This window comes from Erythranthe guttata, chromosome 8 (assembly GCF_056151865.1).
Source record: "Erythranthe guttata isolate IM_541 chromosome 8, IM_541, whole genome shotgun sequence".
NCBI lineage: Eukaryota > Viridiplantae > Streptophyta > Magnoliopsida > Lamiales > Phrymaceae > Erythranthe > Erythranthe guttata.
In genome coordinates, this window is record NC_142540.1 from 25,129,269 (window position 1) to 25,146,834 (window position 17,566).

The 17,566-nt window shown below is 29.5% G+C and overlaps 2 protein-coding genes across 2 annotated transcripts; both read left to right on the forward strand.

The window, feature by feature from the left end:
* Window positions 1-1,180: 1,180 nt before the first annotated feature.
* Window positions 1,181-2,039, forward strand: LOC105964983 (uncharacterized). Its single transcript, XM_088821160.1, has one exon. The coding sequence runs from the start codon at window positions 1,270-1,272 to the stop codon at window positions 1,981-1,983; it is 714 nt and encodes a 237-aa protein (XP_088677286.1). The 5' UTR covers window positions 1,181-1,269; the 3' UTR covers window positions 1,984-2,039.
* Window positions 2,040-15,328: 13,289 nt separating this feature from the next.
* LOC105964985 (uncharacterized) lies at window positions 15,329-15,959 on the forward strand. Its single transcript, XM_012989490.2, has one exon. It carries the CDS (start codon window positions 15,329-15,331, stop codon window positions 15,779-15,781), a length of 453 nt encoding a protein of 150 aa, XP_012844944.2. The 3' UTR covers window positions 15,782-15,959.
* Window positions 15,960-17,566: the final 1,607 nt, after the last annotated feature.

Below are 17,566 nucleotides of genomic sequence, written 5' to 3' on the forward strand. Positions count from 1 at the left end.
ATGCTTCTTGCGGATCGTTGCTCGGTTTGCTTGGAAGACTATTTTTCTGGCGGCGGCGAAGAAGTGTTATTATTATCGATGCCGTGTTTGCATATTTTTCACGGCGATTGTATCAAAAAGTGGTTGATGACTAGTCATTATTGCCCGCTTTGTCGATTTGAGATGCCGACTCATTAATGAGAATTAGATACGTGAGTTAATCCTATACACAATTTTTTTTAATTTTTTTTGTGCAATTTTTATTTATTTATTTTATGTATTGTTATAGTATAGTTATGACTTATGATTCCCTTTCATAGATTTTTAGTTGGATTAGAAAATCTAGTTAGATTGTAAATAATAATAAGTAAGCCTTATATTCCTTCTTCTAGAGATTTGATTAAATTATGTTTTCTGACTTTGTAAAAGAAAAAAATCAAGTTCAAATTAATTAGCACTACTAATTAGGGGCTAGGGCTGAAAGACGAATGAATAAGAGAAACAACTTTTCGACTTAAAAAAAAAAAAATTCAAGTAACACTTCTTATTCCAATTCCGAAATTTTTGGAATTCAAAATTTTTTTCAATTTTGGAAATTTGCGGAAAAAAAAAAAAATCAATTTGTGGGTGTGTCTTTGTTTAATGAGTTAATAAAAACTAATGTAGCCCCCGAAGTTGGCAAATTTCATATAAATTTCGTTCCGACCTGAAAATAACTATTACCTTATATGACTATAACCAATGGAATATCCTTTGATTTTAATTTTTAATTTTTTGTTAATAGGCTTATATTGAAAGTAGGAGGGGTCAATATGCACAAAGCCCAAACCATAGGGGGTTAGTTGCAAATTGCTATATTTCAAGGGTGCAAAGTGGAATTAAGACATTTATAATTTAAATAATTTTTTATTACATCAGCACAGAAAATAATTAATTAAGTAATAATGTAATAAATTTATGGTAACTAGACAGAAAAAAAAAAAAAAAAAAGGAAAACTCTGAATTATCAATTAATTATGGTAACAAAGGACACCTAATTAAGGTATCACAGCACACATAAAACACGTTTACCTTAGCCACCAAGACACTAATTAATATATATATATATATATATATATATATATATATATATATATATATATATATATATATATATATATATATATATATATATATATATAATCAACAACGTTGAAAAAAACTCCATCTTATAAAACCAGAATTACTCCTTCTACTTTCTCTTGAAACCCTAATCCCAGAAATATTTATTTAATTAATTATAATTCGGCCATGGATACCAGCAATTCGGAATACCATCCATCATTCACCTGCAAATTGACTAAACACGAATTCATGGTCGAAAACCCCGTCGTCACCGGCGATATCGACTTCCACTTTTCTTTTCACGTGGAATTTTCCGATTGGATATTCCGGCAAGATTCGGAGTTGCCGCAGTTTGTCCGACAACTCAGCCACCCTGTAATCAATCACGTTGTTCGCGTGAGGCGCGGGAATTTATTTTCAGAAAAGACGAAAAGATCCGTCGAGGAAGAGCTCAAGGACCGGTTCCGTGTCGAAGAAGTTGACCGTATTCGAGGGTTGGTCGATTATGCGTGGGGCGAGGCCAATAAAATCGTCATGTCGAATCTTTCGTGCTTCAGTCGTCTCAATCTCGAGATTGATGTTTTGTTGGAACACCGAGTTGTTTTTCTCGAGGAAGTTATTAGCAGTAGTGTTCGTTTGATTCCGGCGGCCGATTCGTCGATCGAGGGTCTGAAGACGGTGGACGTTGTTGAAGATCGTTCTCGCCGGAATATTCTTTTTACGGGATGTTGCTCGATTTGCTTGGAAGACTTCTCCGGCGGCGGCGATTGTGAAGAAGAGTTATTGTTGTTATCGATGCCGTGTTCGCATATTTTTCACGGCGATTGTATCAAGACGTGGCTGAGGACTAGCCATTATTGTCCGCTTTGTCGATTCGAGATGCCGACGAGTTCGATTTAGGTCTAGAATCATGATGTATTAATTGAAATTTTTTATAATTGAAAAATTAATTATTTGTGGTGTATTGGATTTGAGTCTAATTACTGTATATACTATATACTTTAATTTATTTTATCTATATAATTTTAATTTCGGGCACTTTAATTTTGCTCCCGTCTGTTGAAAATTCAAAAAACTCCTGAGTCAAAATTAAGGAGTTATAATAAAATATAATAGAAATAAGATATCAAAATTGTACACAATAATAATTTTCAGACTTATCAGATAATTTTTTTTAAATTAGATTTAATTTTAGTGACTAGATATGCTACGATGTTATAATGATTTTTTTTTCAAATTTTCCCTAATGAATATGCTACGATGATTATATAGTTATTTCATATTTGTAATTATAGTCCTTTACATTAGTTTTTATTATATAGTTATAATTATATAATATTTTTATTTTGTAAACAAAATTGAAAAGTTTATCCTAAAACATATGATAAATTTTTGATCCAAATTAATTTTTTATCCATTTCAGTCTATTTGCTTACTATTTTTGGGGATAACAACACATTAATAATTCATCTTATCTGATTATCTATCCTTTAAATATTAACTAGACAATCTTTTTCATTCTATAATCCAAGACATTTTCTAAGAATTAATTTTGATATTTTGCGTTTTGAAATCTCTCTCTCTCTCTCTCTCTCTCTCTCTCTCTCTCTCTCTCTCTCTCTCTCTATATATATATATATATATATATATATATATATATATATATATATATAGGGTCTATATTCTATGCTACATTCGATAAATTTCAATGAATTATATATATCTTTTGTAGCATGATGTGTCTAGCATAGTAAAAGACCAATAAATACACACAATCAATACTCATTCAGACACACACACAAAACCCTAAGACACAATCATATATATTCAGACACCCACACACCCACACACACAAAAGATATTCACCCCTGAAAACACACACACACACACACACACACACACACTAAAAAAGAACCCTAGGAATTCGGCATCCAAATCCTTCCATTACACAAAATGGCTGGAAACTCAAAAAATCAAGGAGTAAGACAAAATTCCAAGACGACATGACTCTATTTCTTGATTTAATTCCTTCAAAATGAATTGGTTTTTTTTTTTTTTTTTTTTTTTTTTTTTTTTTTTTTTTTTTCTTGAATTCTGATTTTTTTAGATGGGTTTTGCGTAATTGATTCTCTGATTTGCAGCAGAGTGATTTTGACAGAAACTTAACATCTGAGCACAATTCGGATTTCCTGCCGGTGGAAGATTCCCACGAAGTTCTATCGCCGGAGCCGATCTCATTTGCTCCTCCGGCAACTTTAATGCAATCTCAGGTACCACATTCTTTATTTAATTGAGTATTTAATTAGGATAAATCTTTTACATTTTTGTGTACATTCATAGATATGTTTCCATCTCTAGGGTTTCGGTTTGTGATTGTTTGTTTTTTACTTTTTCTAGTTATAAGGATCAGAAAAAAGGGAAAACATTCGAAGACAACATAAAAATCGTTCATTGTTGTCTGAGATTGGTGTTGAATTCTGGTTCATTTCCGGCATAAGTACTAGAAATAAGTCTAGAGTCCCATTTTCGTCGTTCTAATAAAAAGAAACAACATAATTTCAAGTATGAGCAAAAAACCCTAAAAGCACGTGTTTAAAATATTTTCCCGTTATAGCATGCGTTTGAAATCTAGTACGAAAACCTAATGAAAACTAAACGTGGCCTTCACGCAACGAATTTATCAAATTTTTAAAATAAAAATGTAGTTTGATTTCAATCGTAGCGCAGGCGATGTAGTAATTGACGACAAACATAAAGTCTTTCCTCTTATAAAAAATAGTAAGTAACTAACCTCATTTACAGAAAATTAAATGCAACACACTTTTACCAACTAATTTTTTTTTCTATGATGAATCATATGTAAGTTATTGGTCTCGATGACCCTCGTATAATAAGTAATTTTGTATTTTCTTATGACGATATCCTAAAAAGGTATATATGTTCGAAATATTTCAAATGCAAACACGCAACTTTGATATTTATTGATGTTGTCGTAAAAGGATTTTATATGAGGTTGTTATAGATTCGACGCGTGGAAATGTACATTGGTTGTGTATTCATTGATCATTTAGTCGATCGATCAATATGCTGGTTATTTATGTCTAGATGAAAATCTAAATAAAAATTAGATTACTACACCGTACCCCTTCGAAGTGTAACGAACCTAACTCGATCTATTGCGTCTAAAAATAGGTGTCCTTTCTTCTAATTTATTAGTGCTTTGTACATTTTTTTTTGCTTTCTTCACCATCTTAATTTTTTTTGCCTCTCTTTAAAGATATATTTTTTTGCCTCCTCATTTATGTATATATGAACAACAATCATAATTTTATACGTACGCGTAATTATGTAAATAGTGAAGTTATATAATTCATGAGATATCGTAACAAAATTGTTATGCGATTTTCAAGGGATTGCTCTTCGAATTTTAGCTTTATTTACATAACCATTATCGTTGCTCGTGTAGGATCAAGCTGAATCGAGCACTAGACATTCGTCTCTCGAAAAGAAACGAAGAGAAAGGTGTGTAGTGGAGGGAGTTTGGAATGTCTCGTTTCGACTTTTCCAAAATCAAGAAGACGGACATTACATTCTAGAAATGCAAAAGGTACGTGCATGGGATATTTGTAACTATTGTGTATATGTTAATTTCTTCATTGTTATCATCTTCTTTATTTTCATTAATCATCATCTTTAAAAAGTATTTTTTTCAAGATCGAATCATATTTTTTTCAAATAAACAATTATGGATTGGTTACTTTACACATGATTTATATTGAATAAAATAATTATAAAGAAAATATACTTTTTTCTACCAGGTCACAAATTTTGGAAAAATATTATCACTTTACTAAAAGAGAAAGTTAAAATAATTAATATTACATAAAAATGTGAGTAAAAGGTAATTCTATGTGCACATAAAATCCACAAAATAAACCCTATATATATATATATATATATATATATATATATATATATATATATATATACACTAAACATTCTTAACTTAGATTAGCTATTTTCTTAAACAACTTTTTATCTCACTACTTAGTTACATCCTAGAAAATTTGTTTTGTAATAGAATATACTTGAAGAACATTCTTTTACAAGGTTAATAGCACATACAAGTTGAACAATATTATAAGAATTTCTATATAGGAAAATTATTATGTAAAATTAAGATTTTCTCGAACTACTTTTGAATGAACTCAAAAATCATTACCATATAAAAGACTATTGTTACTATTCCCACAATTATTGCGCTAAGACGACACATAAAATGTGCAACTCATGCCCATATATGTAACAATATATATTTACGCCTCTACTGATCATTTTTTTATAAGTTGCTTTTAATGATCATATACCTAGGAAATATATAAACACAACTATGTAGACTGCATATATTTTAAAGGCTAGTTTTGATTGACTTTCCTTACAAATGTGACACAGAATGAAACAAGTGAAACGAATATGTATCACTTATTTCCTTCACGACAAGAAGAAAGGTCGGCGTTAGGAGTGAAAATGATTTCAATCCAACAACACGGCGTATTGATTCCTCTTGACGAACTATCAAATCCACCTGTTCAACCGAAGTACAACATATCTTTGCAAGAACGGTTGGAGGGTTGGGTAGTGCAAGAGAGAAAACGAAATGGCTCGAAAGCCAGTGATAAGGTATATATCACAATTTTCTTAACATATTTTAAATAAAATATGTATGTCATACTAATATTTTTTTGCCAAAAACATTGTGTAACAGTATTATATTCATGACAAAGTTAGTGGCAACTTTCGTTCATTGAAGGAGGTTGCACTTTTTATACTGTATAGTTGTCGGAGGGAAGATCTCGTACGACTTGAAACGGTAAATACCTTAACTAATTATTTAGTTACTTATTTATCTCTCAAATTGCATATATAATTTATGCATTTCAGTGCTTATTTAGAGTAATTATATGCTTCTTTTTAGGAGGCGATTGCAAATGAAGAAATTGTAACATCATTTCTTCGTGAATCGTATTCCAACTACTATGAATCTCATGGCAGTGTTACAACTGACAGTCATACAGACAATGACATTTCTAGTGAAGAAGAAAATACAATAGAAGGTATGTGACATATGTTTTCAGTTTTAAAGATAATGTTCATTTTATATCGGCAAAATCAAGCTCATTTATCTCGATTGAATGTTCTTAATTTTGAACAGACGATCCAACAACAGAGAATAAGGGGGGAGAAGATACTGAGATGGATAGTGAAGAATTCGATGTCTTTTCTTATGCTTATGACAACCCAATCACCAAATTGTAATTCGATGTAAATATTTCTTTTGTTGTATTATTTTCTAGATACAACTTTTATTACGATTGATAGTGACTCATAATTTTCAATGCAATAGTTACATATCATATCATTTTTACATCTTACTATAATATAATATCATATTTGCATATATATATATTACTAAATTATTTTCTATGATATGTTAGATCGATTTAGTATTTCACATAAATTGCACTATTGATTCACTCGGTTAGCATTGCGAATAAATCATTTGATTCATATTTTCCAAAATCGTACAATCATAAAAATTTAATAAAAGAAAATATATGAAAACACCAAATCGTACAATCATTAAACAAAAAAAAAAAAAACAAAGATTAATAATATATGAAAACAACAAAATTTTGAAACATGTTGAGTATCGATCGAGATATTAATGGGGACAATAAAAATATATAAACTACTATTAAATATTCATTTTAAAATTTAATGCATTTTTTTCTCTCTCAAAATCAATCGCCTTTTCGAATTAAGAAAACAACAAACAAAAACTTATGTGCATTAAAGAAAGCACCGGGACCGCCGTTATTGGGAGTACTATGATGAGAGTGACGAAGAGCTAATATTATTACGTTATTTTTGTACACGTGGAATATGGTAATATTTTTTATTTTTTTATTTTTATTTTTTTTGTGATATTTTAGTTGTGTGTGTATTATATTGTGCAATTGTACGTATATAAGTCATGTAATGATAATTTTGTTTCGAAAAAAAATCAGAAAAAACAACAATCGGAATTTCAAAAAATTATAACGAAAAAACTTCTTCCAACATCGAAAAATTTCGGATCAGAATCAAGAAATTTTCAAATTTTGTTCTTAGTCATTTATAATACAAGATACATAATAATTTTAACGGAATTTACAACAAATGAAAACGATATCCTTAAATATATAAATTTGTGATAAAGACTATTATCGAATTTTTCCTTTTTTTATTTTTTTTTTGTCGGCAAAATCTCTCCAGAAATCACATTGCTCATCACCTATTTGCCAACTTGTATTAGTATATACTATTTTCTATTTATCATTTTTTGTCATAGTTAAAATTAATTGTTTTATGTCATCATTATATTTCAGACATACAAGAATATATGGTATGTGTATATAAGTGTCAATCTTATATTAGAAAAAAATAATTGAACGTATAGCTTCCCAGTACTTCTTCGCCCCTACAACGGTTTGTTCAGTACGCTTATACTATGCTACACCGGGTGAATTACACTGGGTAGATCTTTACTATTGATATACACATAAACACACACATACCTACATTGGTGTGTGTAGATCAACGGTAAAAAATCACCCAGTATAACCTCACCGGGTGTAGCATAGAAATAACCTTGTTCATTATTAGACCCGATAAATTTTACCTAATTCTTAACTCAAATTTGTCGTACAATTTATACAGATGAAAAAAAAAATCTAGCAAGTAGACTACTTGCCAAGAAAAAAAGAAGAAGAAAAATTCAAGTAGTGGAATTTATTGTATGCACATTTAGTACATATAGTCTTGCAGAAAATTATTTGACTTTGAAATATTCAAATTTATGAATAGAAATGACAATGATAGTTTATCCGGTTGACCTAGTCATCTCTTGTCTCATCCTGTTTTTTTTTTTTTCTCTTTTTTTTTTCACAATAAATTTCTTTTTTTTTGGGGAAGAAGTCTGCCGCCAATTATATAGGTGCATTGACACATGTATATTTATTTATTGAACACAATTAATATTTAGAGTATATGGATGGTTGGAAATTTGAAATTGTGAGTGAACATTAGGGAGTTTTTTTTAATTACGAATAGGTGGGGGTGTTTTTCATTATTTAGCCTAAGTTGTGGGGGTTTTCGTAATTTACTCTTATTTTGTTTTAGTAATTCAATATATATAACACAAGGAAAATACAAATAGAAAAAACATTTACCTTATATGACTAACCAATGGAATATCCTTTGATTTATTTTATAATTATTAGGCTAATAATTACAACAAAAACTGCAATTTCTCAACATGTAAAGATTAGAAAAGAGATTAAATAACAAGTTTATAAATAACACATGCTTAATTATGAACTAATCACAAGTTTAATTAACAAATAAATATATATTAGCCAACATGGAATTAAGTTACCTAATGTATATCCAACATATATACTTCAGAACCTTATAAAAATTGGTTGATTACAAATAAGCCCATCAATGGGTACTTATTCAAGAGATCCAGACAAAAATCTCCTTTACTAATAAATCCACATATGGTCCAAATTTTTGTAAAGGACTAAAATAACCCCTCATACTTTAATATGTTCCAATTTCATCCTTAACTTAATTTAACCTCAATTTTACCCCAAATTTCACAAAAAATTCAAATTTGACCCAAAACTTTTTTTTTTCAAGATTTTTTTTTTCAAAAACTTTTTTTTTCCGCCGGATTCCAGCGTTGACTTTTCAATTTTTTTTTTCTTCCGGATTTTTTCGTCGGTTTTCGGCGTTGACTTTTTTTTTTTTCTTTCTTTCTGTAACTTTTTTTTTTCGTTTAAACAACAATATTGCTGTGATTGACAGTAATATTAACTAAATTACAGTTTAACACAGTAATATTGCTATATTAATCTCTAACACAGTAATATTAACACAACAAAACCCATTATTATTGTGTAATACAGTAATATTACTATGTTGACCGTTCAACAAATGTAAACATAATAAAAAGTCAAAAGAATTAATATTACTGTGAGTGACAGTAATATTACTATAACAACAGTAATATTACCGTCAACCACAGTAATATTACAACAATAGACATTAATATTATTACGTTACTTCGTGAATAACTCTAACAAAAAAAAATTCAAACATAATAATAATATTGATGTGGTTGACAGCAATATTACTATAACAACAGTAATATTACCGTCAACCACAGTAATATTATTGTGTTTACAGTAATATTACAATAATAGACAGTAATATTATTACGTTACTCTGTGAATAACTCAAACAAAACAAAAAACCTAAAAAAATAATAATATTGATGTTGTTGACAGTAATATTATTGTGTTTACAGTTATTTTACTGTCAACGACAGTAATATAATTACATTGACTTGTCAACAAATCAAACAAAATAAAAAAATAATAATATTACGTTAATTTACTGTCAACGGCAGAACAATTACATAAATGTATTGTCAACGGCAGTACAATTACGTTAATTAACTTTCATTGACAGTATAATTACGTTAATTTACTGTCAGTGACAGCACAATTACGGTCAACGTTTAGCGGCGGACGTAAAAAAAAAAAAAAAAAAAAAAAAAAAAAAAAAAACCTTAAAAAAACACTAAAAATTCGTATTCGAGGGTTGGTCGATTATGCGTGGGGCGAGGCCAATAAAATCGTCATGTCGAATCTTTCGTGCTTCAGTCGTCTCAATCTCGAGATTGATGTTTTGTTGGAACACCAAGTTGTTTTTCTCGAGGAAGTTATTAGCAGTAGTGTTCGTTTGATTCCGGCGGCCGATTCGTCGATCGAGGGGCTGAAGACGGTGGATGTTGTTGAAGATCGTTCTTGCCGGAATATTCTTTTTATGGGATGTTGCTCGATTTGCTTGGAAGACTTCTCCGGCGGCGGCGATTGTGAAGAAGAGTTATTATTATTATCGATGCCGTGTTCGCATATTTTTCACGGCGATTGTATCAAGACGTGGCTGAGGACTAGCCATTATTGCCCGCTTTGCAGATTCGAGATGCCGACGAGTTCGATATAGATCAAGAATGACGTATTAATTGAAATATTTTATAATTGAAAATTTTAACTTTTGTGGGTGTAATTATTGTATAAACTATATACTTTAATTTGTTTTATCTATATAATTTTAATTTCGGGCACTCTAATTTTGCTCCCGTGTGTTTAAAATTCAAAAAACTCCTGAGTTATATCAAAATTGTACACAATAATACTTTCAGACTTATTAAATAAATTTTGTTTTTTTTAAATTAGACTTAATTTTACTGACTATATACGCTACGATGTTATAATGATTTTTTTTAATTTGCCCTAATGAATATGCTACGATGATTATATAGTTATTTCTTTTTTTTTTGATAATTAATTATATAGTTATTTCATATTTGTAATTATAGTCCTTTATATTAGTTTTTATTATATAGTTATTATTATATAATATTTTTATTTTGTAAACAAAATTGAAAAGTTTATCCTTAAATGTATGATAAATTTTCGATCCATATTAATATTTTATCCATTTTAGTCTATTTGATTACTATTTTTGGGGATAACAACACATTAATAATTCATCTTATCTGATTATCTATCCTTTAAATATTAATTAGACAATCTTGTATTTCATTCTATAATCCAAGACTTTTTCCTAAAATTAATTTTGATATTTTGCTTTTTGAATTCTCTCTCTCTCTCTCTCTCTCTCTCTCTCTCTCTCTCTCTCTCTCTCTCTCTCTCTCTCTCTACATATATATATATATATACAATATGATCTATATTCTATGGTACATTCAATGAATTTAACTAAATTATATATATCTTTTGTATCATACACGTGTCTAGCATAGTAAAAGACCAATAAATACACACAATCAATACTCTTTCAGACACACACACAAACACACAAAACCCTAAGACACAATCATATATAATAAGACACACACACACCCACACACACACAAAAGACACTCACCCCTGAATACACACACACACACACACTAAAAAAGAACCCTAGGAATTCGGCATCCAAATCCTTCCATTACACAAAAATGGCCGGAAACTCAAAAAATGAAGAAGTAAGACAAAATTCCAAGACATTACTCTATTTCTTGATTTAATTCCTTGAAAATGAATTGGGTCCTTTTTTTTTTTCTTAAATTCTGATTTTTTTTAGATGGGTTTTTCTTAATTGATTCTCTGATTTGCAGCAGAGTGATTTGGGCAGAAACTTAACATCTGAGCACAACTCCGATTTCCTGCCGGTGGAAGATTCCAACAAGGTTCTATCGCCGGAGCCGATCTCATTTGCTCCTCTGGCAACTTTAATGCAATCTCAGGTACCACATTCTTTATTTAATTGAGTGTTTAATTAGGATAAATCTTTTATATTTTTGTGTACATTCATACATATGTTTCCATCTCTAGGTTTCAGTTTGTGATTTTTTTGTTTTTACTTTTTCTAGTTATAAGGATCGGGAAAAAGGGAAAACATTCGAAGATAACATAAAAATCGTTCGTTGTTGTCTGAGATTGGTGTTGAATTCTGATTCATTTCCGGCATAAGTACTAGAAATAAGTCTAGAGTCCCATTTTCGTCGTTCTAATAAAAAGAAACAACATAATTTCAAGTATGAGCAAAAAAACCCTAAAAGTATATGTGTTTGAAATATTTTCCCGTTATAGCATGTGTTTGAAATCTAGTAAGAAAACCTACGGAAACCTAAACGTGGCCTTCACGCAACGAATTTATCAACTTTTTAAAATAAAAATGTAGTTTGATTTCGATCGTACCGGAAGCGATGCAGTAATTAACGACAAACATAAAGTCTTTCCTCTTATAAAAAAATAATAAGTAACTAACCTGATTTAAAGAAAATTAAATGCAACACACTTTTACCAATTAAAATATTTTCTATAATAATATGTAAGTTATTGGTCTCGATGACCCTCGTATAATAAGTAATTTTATATTTCCTTATGACGATATCCTAAGAATAAATTGAAATTGTGTAAAATTGTCATATATATATATATATATATATATATATATATATATATATATATATATATATATATATATATATATATATATATAATGTATTTAAAAAGGTATATATGTTGGAAATATTTCGAAATGCAAACATGCAACTTTGAAATTAATATTTGTTGACGTTGTCATAAAAGGATTTTATATGAGTTTGTTATAGATTTGACGCAAGGAAATGTACATTGGTTCTGTATTCATTGATCAATTACTCGATCGATCAATATGCTGGTTATTTATGTCTAAATGAAAATCTAAATAAAAATTAGATTACTACATCGTACCCCTTCGAAGTGTAACGAACCTAACTCGATCTATTGCGTCTAAAAATAGGTGTCCTTTCTTCTAATTTATTAGTGCTTTGTTACATTTCTTTTTTGGTTTTCTTCACCATCTTAATTTTATTTTTGCCTCTCTTTATCGATATACTTTTTTGCCTCTCATTTATGTATATATGAACAATAATAATAATTTTAAATGTACGCGCAATTCTGTAAATAGTGAAGTTATATATTTCATGAGATATCGTAACAAAATTGTTATGCGATTTTCAAGGAATTGCTCTTCGAATTTTAGTTTCTATATCATCTAAAAATATTCGTATGCAATTTTTCTTTTTTTATAGAAAAGATGGATATATGGTTTTAGCTTTATTTACATAACCATTATCGTTGCTCGTGTAGGATCAAGCTGAATCGAGCACTAGACAGTCGTCTCTCGAAAAGAAACGAAGAGAAAGGTGTGTAGTCGAGGGAGTTTGGAATGTCTCGTTTCGACTTTTCCAACATCGAGAAGACGGACATTACATTCTAGAAATGCAAAAGGTATGTGCATTGGATATTTGTAACTATTGTGTATATATTAATTAATTCATTGTTGTCATCTTCATTATTTTCATTAATCATCATCTTTAAAAAGTAATTTTTCAAGATTGAATCATAAGTTTTGAAGCGTAGGGGCTACATTTTTTAAATTAACAATTATGGTTTGGTTACTCTATATATGATTTATATTGAATAAAATAATTTAAACAGAAACTATACGTAATTTTTTTCTCTCAAGTCACAAATTTTGGAAAAATATTATTACTTTACTTACATAAAAATGTGAGTAGAAAGTAATTTTATGTGCACATAAAATCCACCAAATAAACCCTATATATATATATATATATATATATATATATATATATATATATATATATATATATATATATATATATATATATAAAAGATTTCTAAATATTGTCATAAGTCTCGTTCTTGAACAATACCCTAGTCAGATTTTTATTATAACTCAGCTATGATATATATATTAAACATTCTTAACTTAGATTAGCTATGTTTTTAAACAATTTTTATCTCACTAATTAGTTATATCCTAGAAATTTTTTTATTGTAATAGAATATACATGAAGAACATTTACAAGGTTAATAGCACATACAAGTTGAACAATATCGTAAGAATTTCTATATATGAAAATTATTATGTAAAATTAAGATTTTCTCGAACTACATTTGAATGAACTCAAAAATTATTACCATATAAGAGACTATTGTTACTATTCCCACAATTATTGCGCTAAGACAACACATAAAATGTGCAACTCATGCCCATATATGTAACAATACATATGTACGCCTCTACTCATCATTTATTTTTTATAAGTTACTTTTAATCTCATATATCTAGTAAATACAAACACAACTATGTAGACTGCATATTTTTAAAGACTTGTTTTGATTGACTTTCCTAACAAATGTAACACAGAATGAAACAAGTAAAACGAATATGTATCACTTATTTCCTTCCCGACAAGAAGAAAGGTCGGCGTTAAGAGTGAAAAGGATTCAAATCCAACAACACGACGTATTGATTCCTCTTGTCGAAATATCAAATCCACTAGTTCAACCGAAGTACAACATATCTTTGCAAGAACGGTTGGAGGGTTGGGTAGTGCAAGAGAGAAAACGAAATGGTTCGAAAGCCAGTGATAAGGTATATATCACACAATTTTGTTAATATATTTTAAATATTTTAAATGCATGTCATACTAATATTTTTTATGCCAAAAACATTGTGTAACAGTATTATATTCATGACAAAGTTAGTGGCAACTTTCGCTCGTTGAAGGAGGTTGCACTTTTTATCCTGTATAGTTGTAGGAGGGAAGATCTCGTACGACTTGAAATGGTAAATACCTTAATTAATTATTTAGTTACTTATTTACCTCTCAAATTGTGTTCATAATTTATGCATTTTAGTGCTCATTTAAAGGAATTATATGCTTTTTTTTAGGAGGCGATTGCAAATGAAGAAATTGTAACATCATTTCTTCGTGAATCGTATTCAAACTACTGTGAATCTCATGGCGGTGTTACAACTGAAAGTCATACAAACAATGACATTTCTAGTGAAGAAGAAAATACAATAGAAGGTATGTGACATATGTTTCCAGTTTTAACGATAATGCTCATTTTTTATCAGCAAAATCAAGCCCATTTATCTCGATTGAATGCTCTTAATTTTGAACAGACGATCCAACAGAGAATATGGGCGAAGAAGATACTGAGATGGATAGTGACGAATTCAGTATATTTTCTTATGCTTATGACAACCCAATCACCAAATTGTAGCTCGATGTATATATTTCGTTTAATTTGTTGTATAATTTTCTAGATACAACTTTTTATTACGATTATCACATCTTACTATAATATAATATCAAGTTGCAAATATAACTTATTGAAGAATAATTGGTCTAGATTAATATTTTTTTGACCATTTTTATTATTATTTTGAAATATTATTATCAAGTGCACATCATAGTTGATTACATATAACTAAATTATTTTCTATGATAAGTTAGATCGATTTAGTATTTCACATAAATTGCACTATTCATTCACTCGGTTAACATTTTGTATCATTTATCCATATTGCGAATAAATCATTTTATTCATCTAAATCCTATCCCAACACTATAATAAATGACTCCAATTTATATATAATAAAATATCAAATGCATTTCTATATAAATATGACCAAATATTACATTTGACGAACCAAAAATTAATTACAACACACTCCCCTTGATTTTCTTTTTGTGACAATGGCATCCCTATCTCAATTCTTGAATCATGCTTTCACCATCACCATGGCCTTCTTCTCCATCCTACTACTTGAGCTAGCCATATTCATCGTGGGCCCGGCCCGAACCACCACTACCACGACCACCGAACAATTCCTCAAAATCGTCGATCAGAAAGTTCCGGCCAGTCGGTACACGATCACCGGAGTCGAACCAACGGAGTGTAGGGTGTGCTTGTCGGTTTATGAAGAAGGAGATGAAGTTCGGAAATTGAAGTGTAAGCACACGTTCCATAAGGACTGTCTCGACACGTGGCTGCAGCACCACTCCGCCACCTGTCCGTTGTGCCGCCGGGTCGTCCTGCCGGAGGAGGTGGTGGTGAAGCACCGGGACCGCCGTCAGTGGGAGTACTATGATGAGAGTGATGAGGAGCTAATATTATTACGTTATTTTTGTACACGTGGAATATGGTAATTTTTTTTATTTTTTTATTTAATTGTGATATTTTAATTGTGTGTGTATTATATTGTGCAATTGTACATATATTAGTCATGTAAGTATAATTTTGTTTCGAAAAAATTCAGGAAAAAAACAACAATCGGAATTTCAGAAATTATAACGGAAAAACTTCTTCCAAAATCGTAAAATTTCGGATCAGAATCGGGAAAATTTCAAATTTCTGTTCTTAGTCATTTATAATATAAAATACATAATAATGTTAGCGGAATTTACAACAAATGAAAAAGATATCCTTAACTATATAAATTTGTGACAAAGACTATAATTGAATTTTTCCTATTTTAATTTTTTTGTCGGCACAATCTCTCCCAAAATCATATTGTTCATCACCCATTTGCCAACTTGTATTAGTATATGCTCATATTTTTTTCAAAATTAAAATTAATTGTTAATCGGACATAAAAACAATATGTTGTACGTGTATATAAGGGCCAATTTTATATTCTTATGCAATTTTATATTATGTTGTGAAATAAATATTTGCTCTTTCCTTTTATTAAACTCGACGAAACAAATTATTTCTACGTTTAAGGTTGATTTGATCATAATAAGACTTATTTCCTTTTGCCCCTACAACGGTTTGTTGTGTATTAGACCCGATAAATTTTCTATCGTCATATTATGCATATGTATATCACAGTTGTTCAGAAAACAACTAAACATGAGAGTTATATGAATTTGAAATCCCATAATCAAATGATTGAGATTTAAAATCAATCTATCAAATCATTTCATCCAAATACAACCTTATATTTCTTATTATTGGAAAACTGAAAATATCTAACTTAATATCATTATACAGGGTTTGTAGATGCTACACCCGATCAAATACATCAAATGATTATTGACCATTGATTTACACATAATAACACACGCATTATTTGTAAATCTATGTAGATTTACAGTGTACAATCATTCAATGTTTTTAATCGAGTGTAGAAGAATGAGATATGCAATTACTAAGGTAATATCTACTACCTAATAAAAATAAAAAAATAAAAATCAACCCACTAGCAATTTGACTTACTATTGGCCTCAACTCAAATTTGTCGTACAATTAATACATATAAAAAAAATCTAGCAAGTAGACTACTTGCCAAGAAAGAAAAAAAAAGAAAAATTCAATTAGTGGAATTTATTGTGAGCATTTAATTAGTTCATATAGTCTTGCAGAAAATTATTTGACTTTGAAATATTCAAATGTATGAATAGAAATGACATGGATAGTTTATCCAATAGAGTTGACCTAGTCACCTCTTGTCTCATCCTGTTTTTTTCTTTTTTTCCTCTTTTTTTTCACAATTATTTTTTTTGGTAACGAAGAAATCTGCGTCCAATTATATAGGTGCATTGTTGACACCTATATATTTATGTATTGAACGCAATTAATATTTAAAGTATATGGATGGTTGGAAATTTGAAATTATGAGTGAACATGGCACACACTCTCTCTCTCTCTCTCTCACACACACACATATATATGAATTGATTGATCCAAGATATTTGCATTATTTCGTAAAAATATATCAAGTTTTTTGGATTATATTATATCACTTGTCTTAATAATGGTGGGAAACACATATGTATCAACAGTTGTGCTAAATATTATTTATACTTAATAATCCGGACTGTTTTGCCCTTAGTGATAAATGAATGGTGAGCCCAATAGGAATCAGGCCCAAGTCCTAAAAAGGAGGGCCCAAAAGCTCAAGACTAGGGAGGGGGCCTAATTATAAACGT

What these genes read in the sequence shown, in the direction of transcription:
- LOC105964983 (XM_088821160.1), top strand. Translation starts at nt 1,270, where the DNA reads ATGGATACCAGCAATTCGGAATACCATCCATCATTCACCTGCAAATTG.
- LOC105964985 (XM_012989490.2), top strand. Translation starts at nt 15,329, where the DNA reads ATGGCATCCCTATCTCAATTCTTGAATCATGCTTTCACCATCACCATG.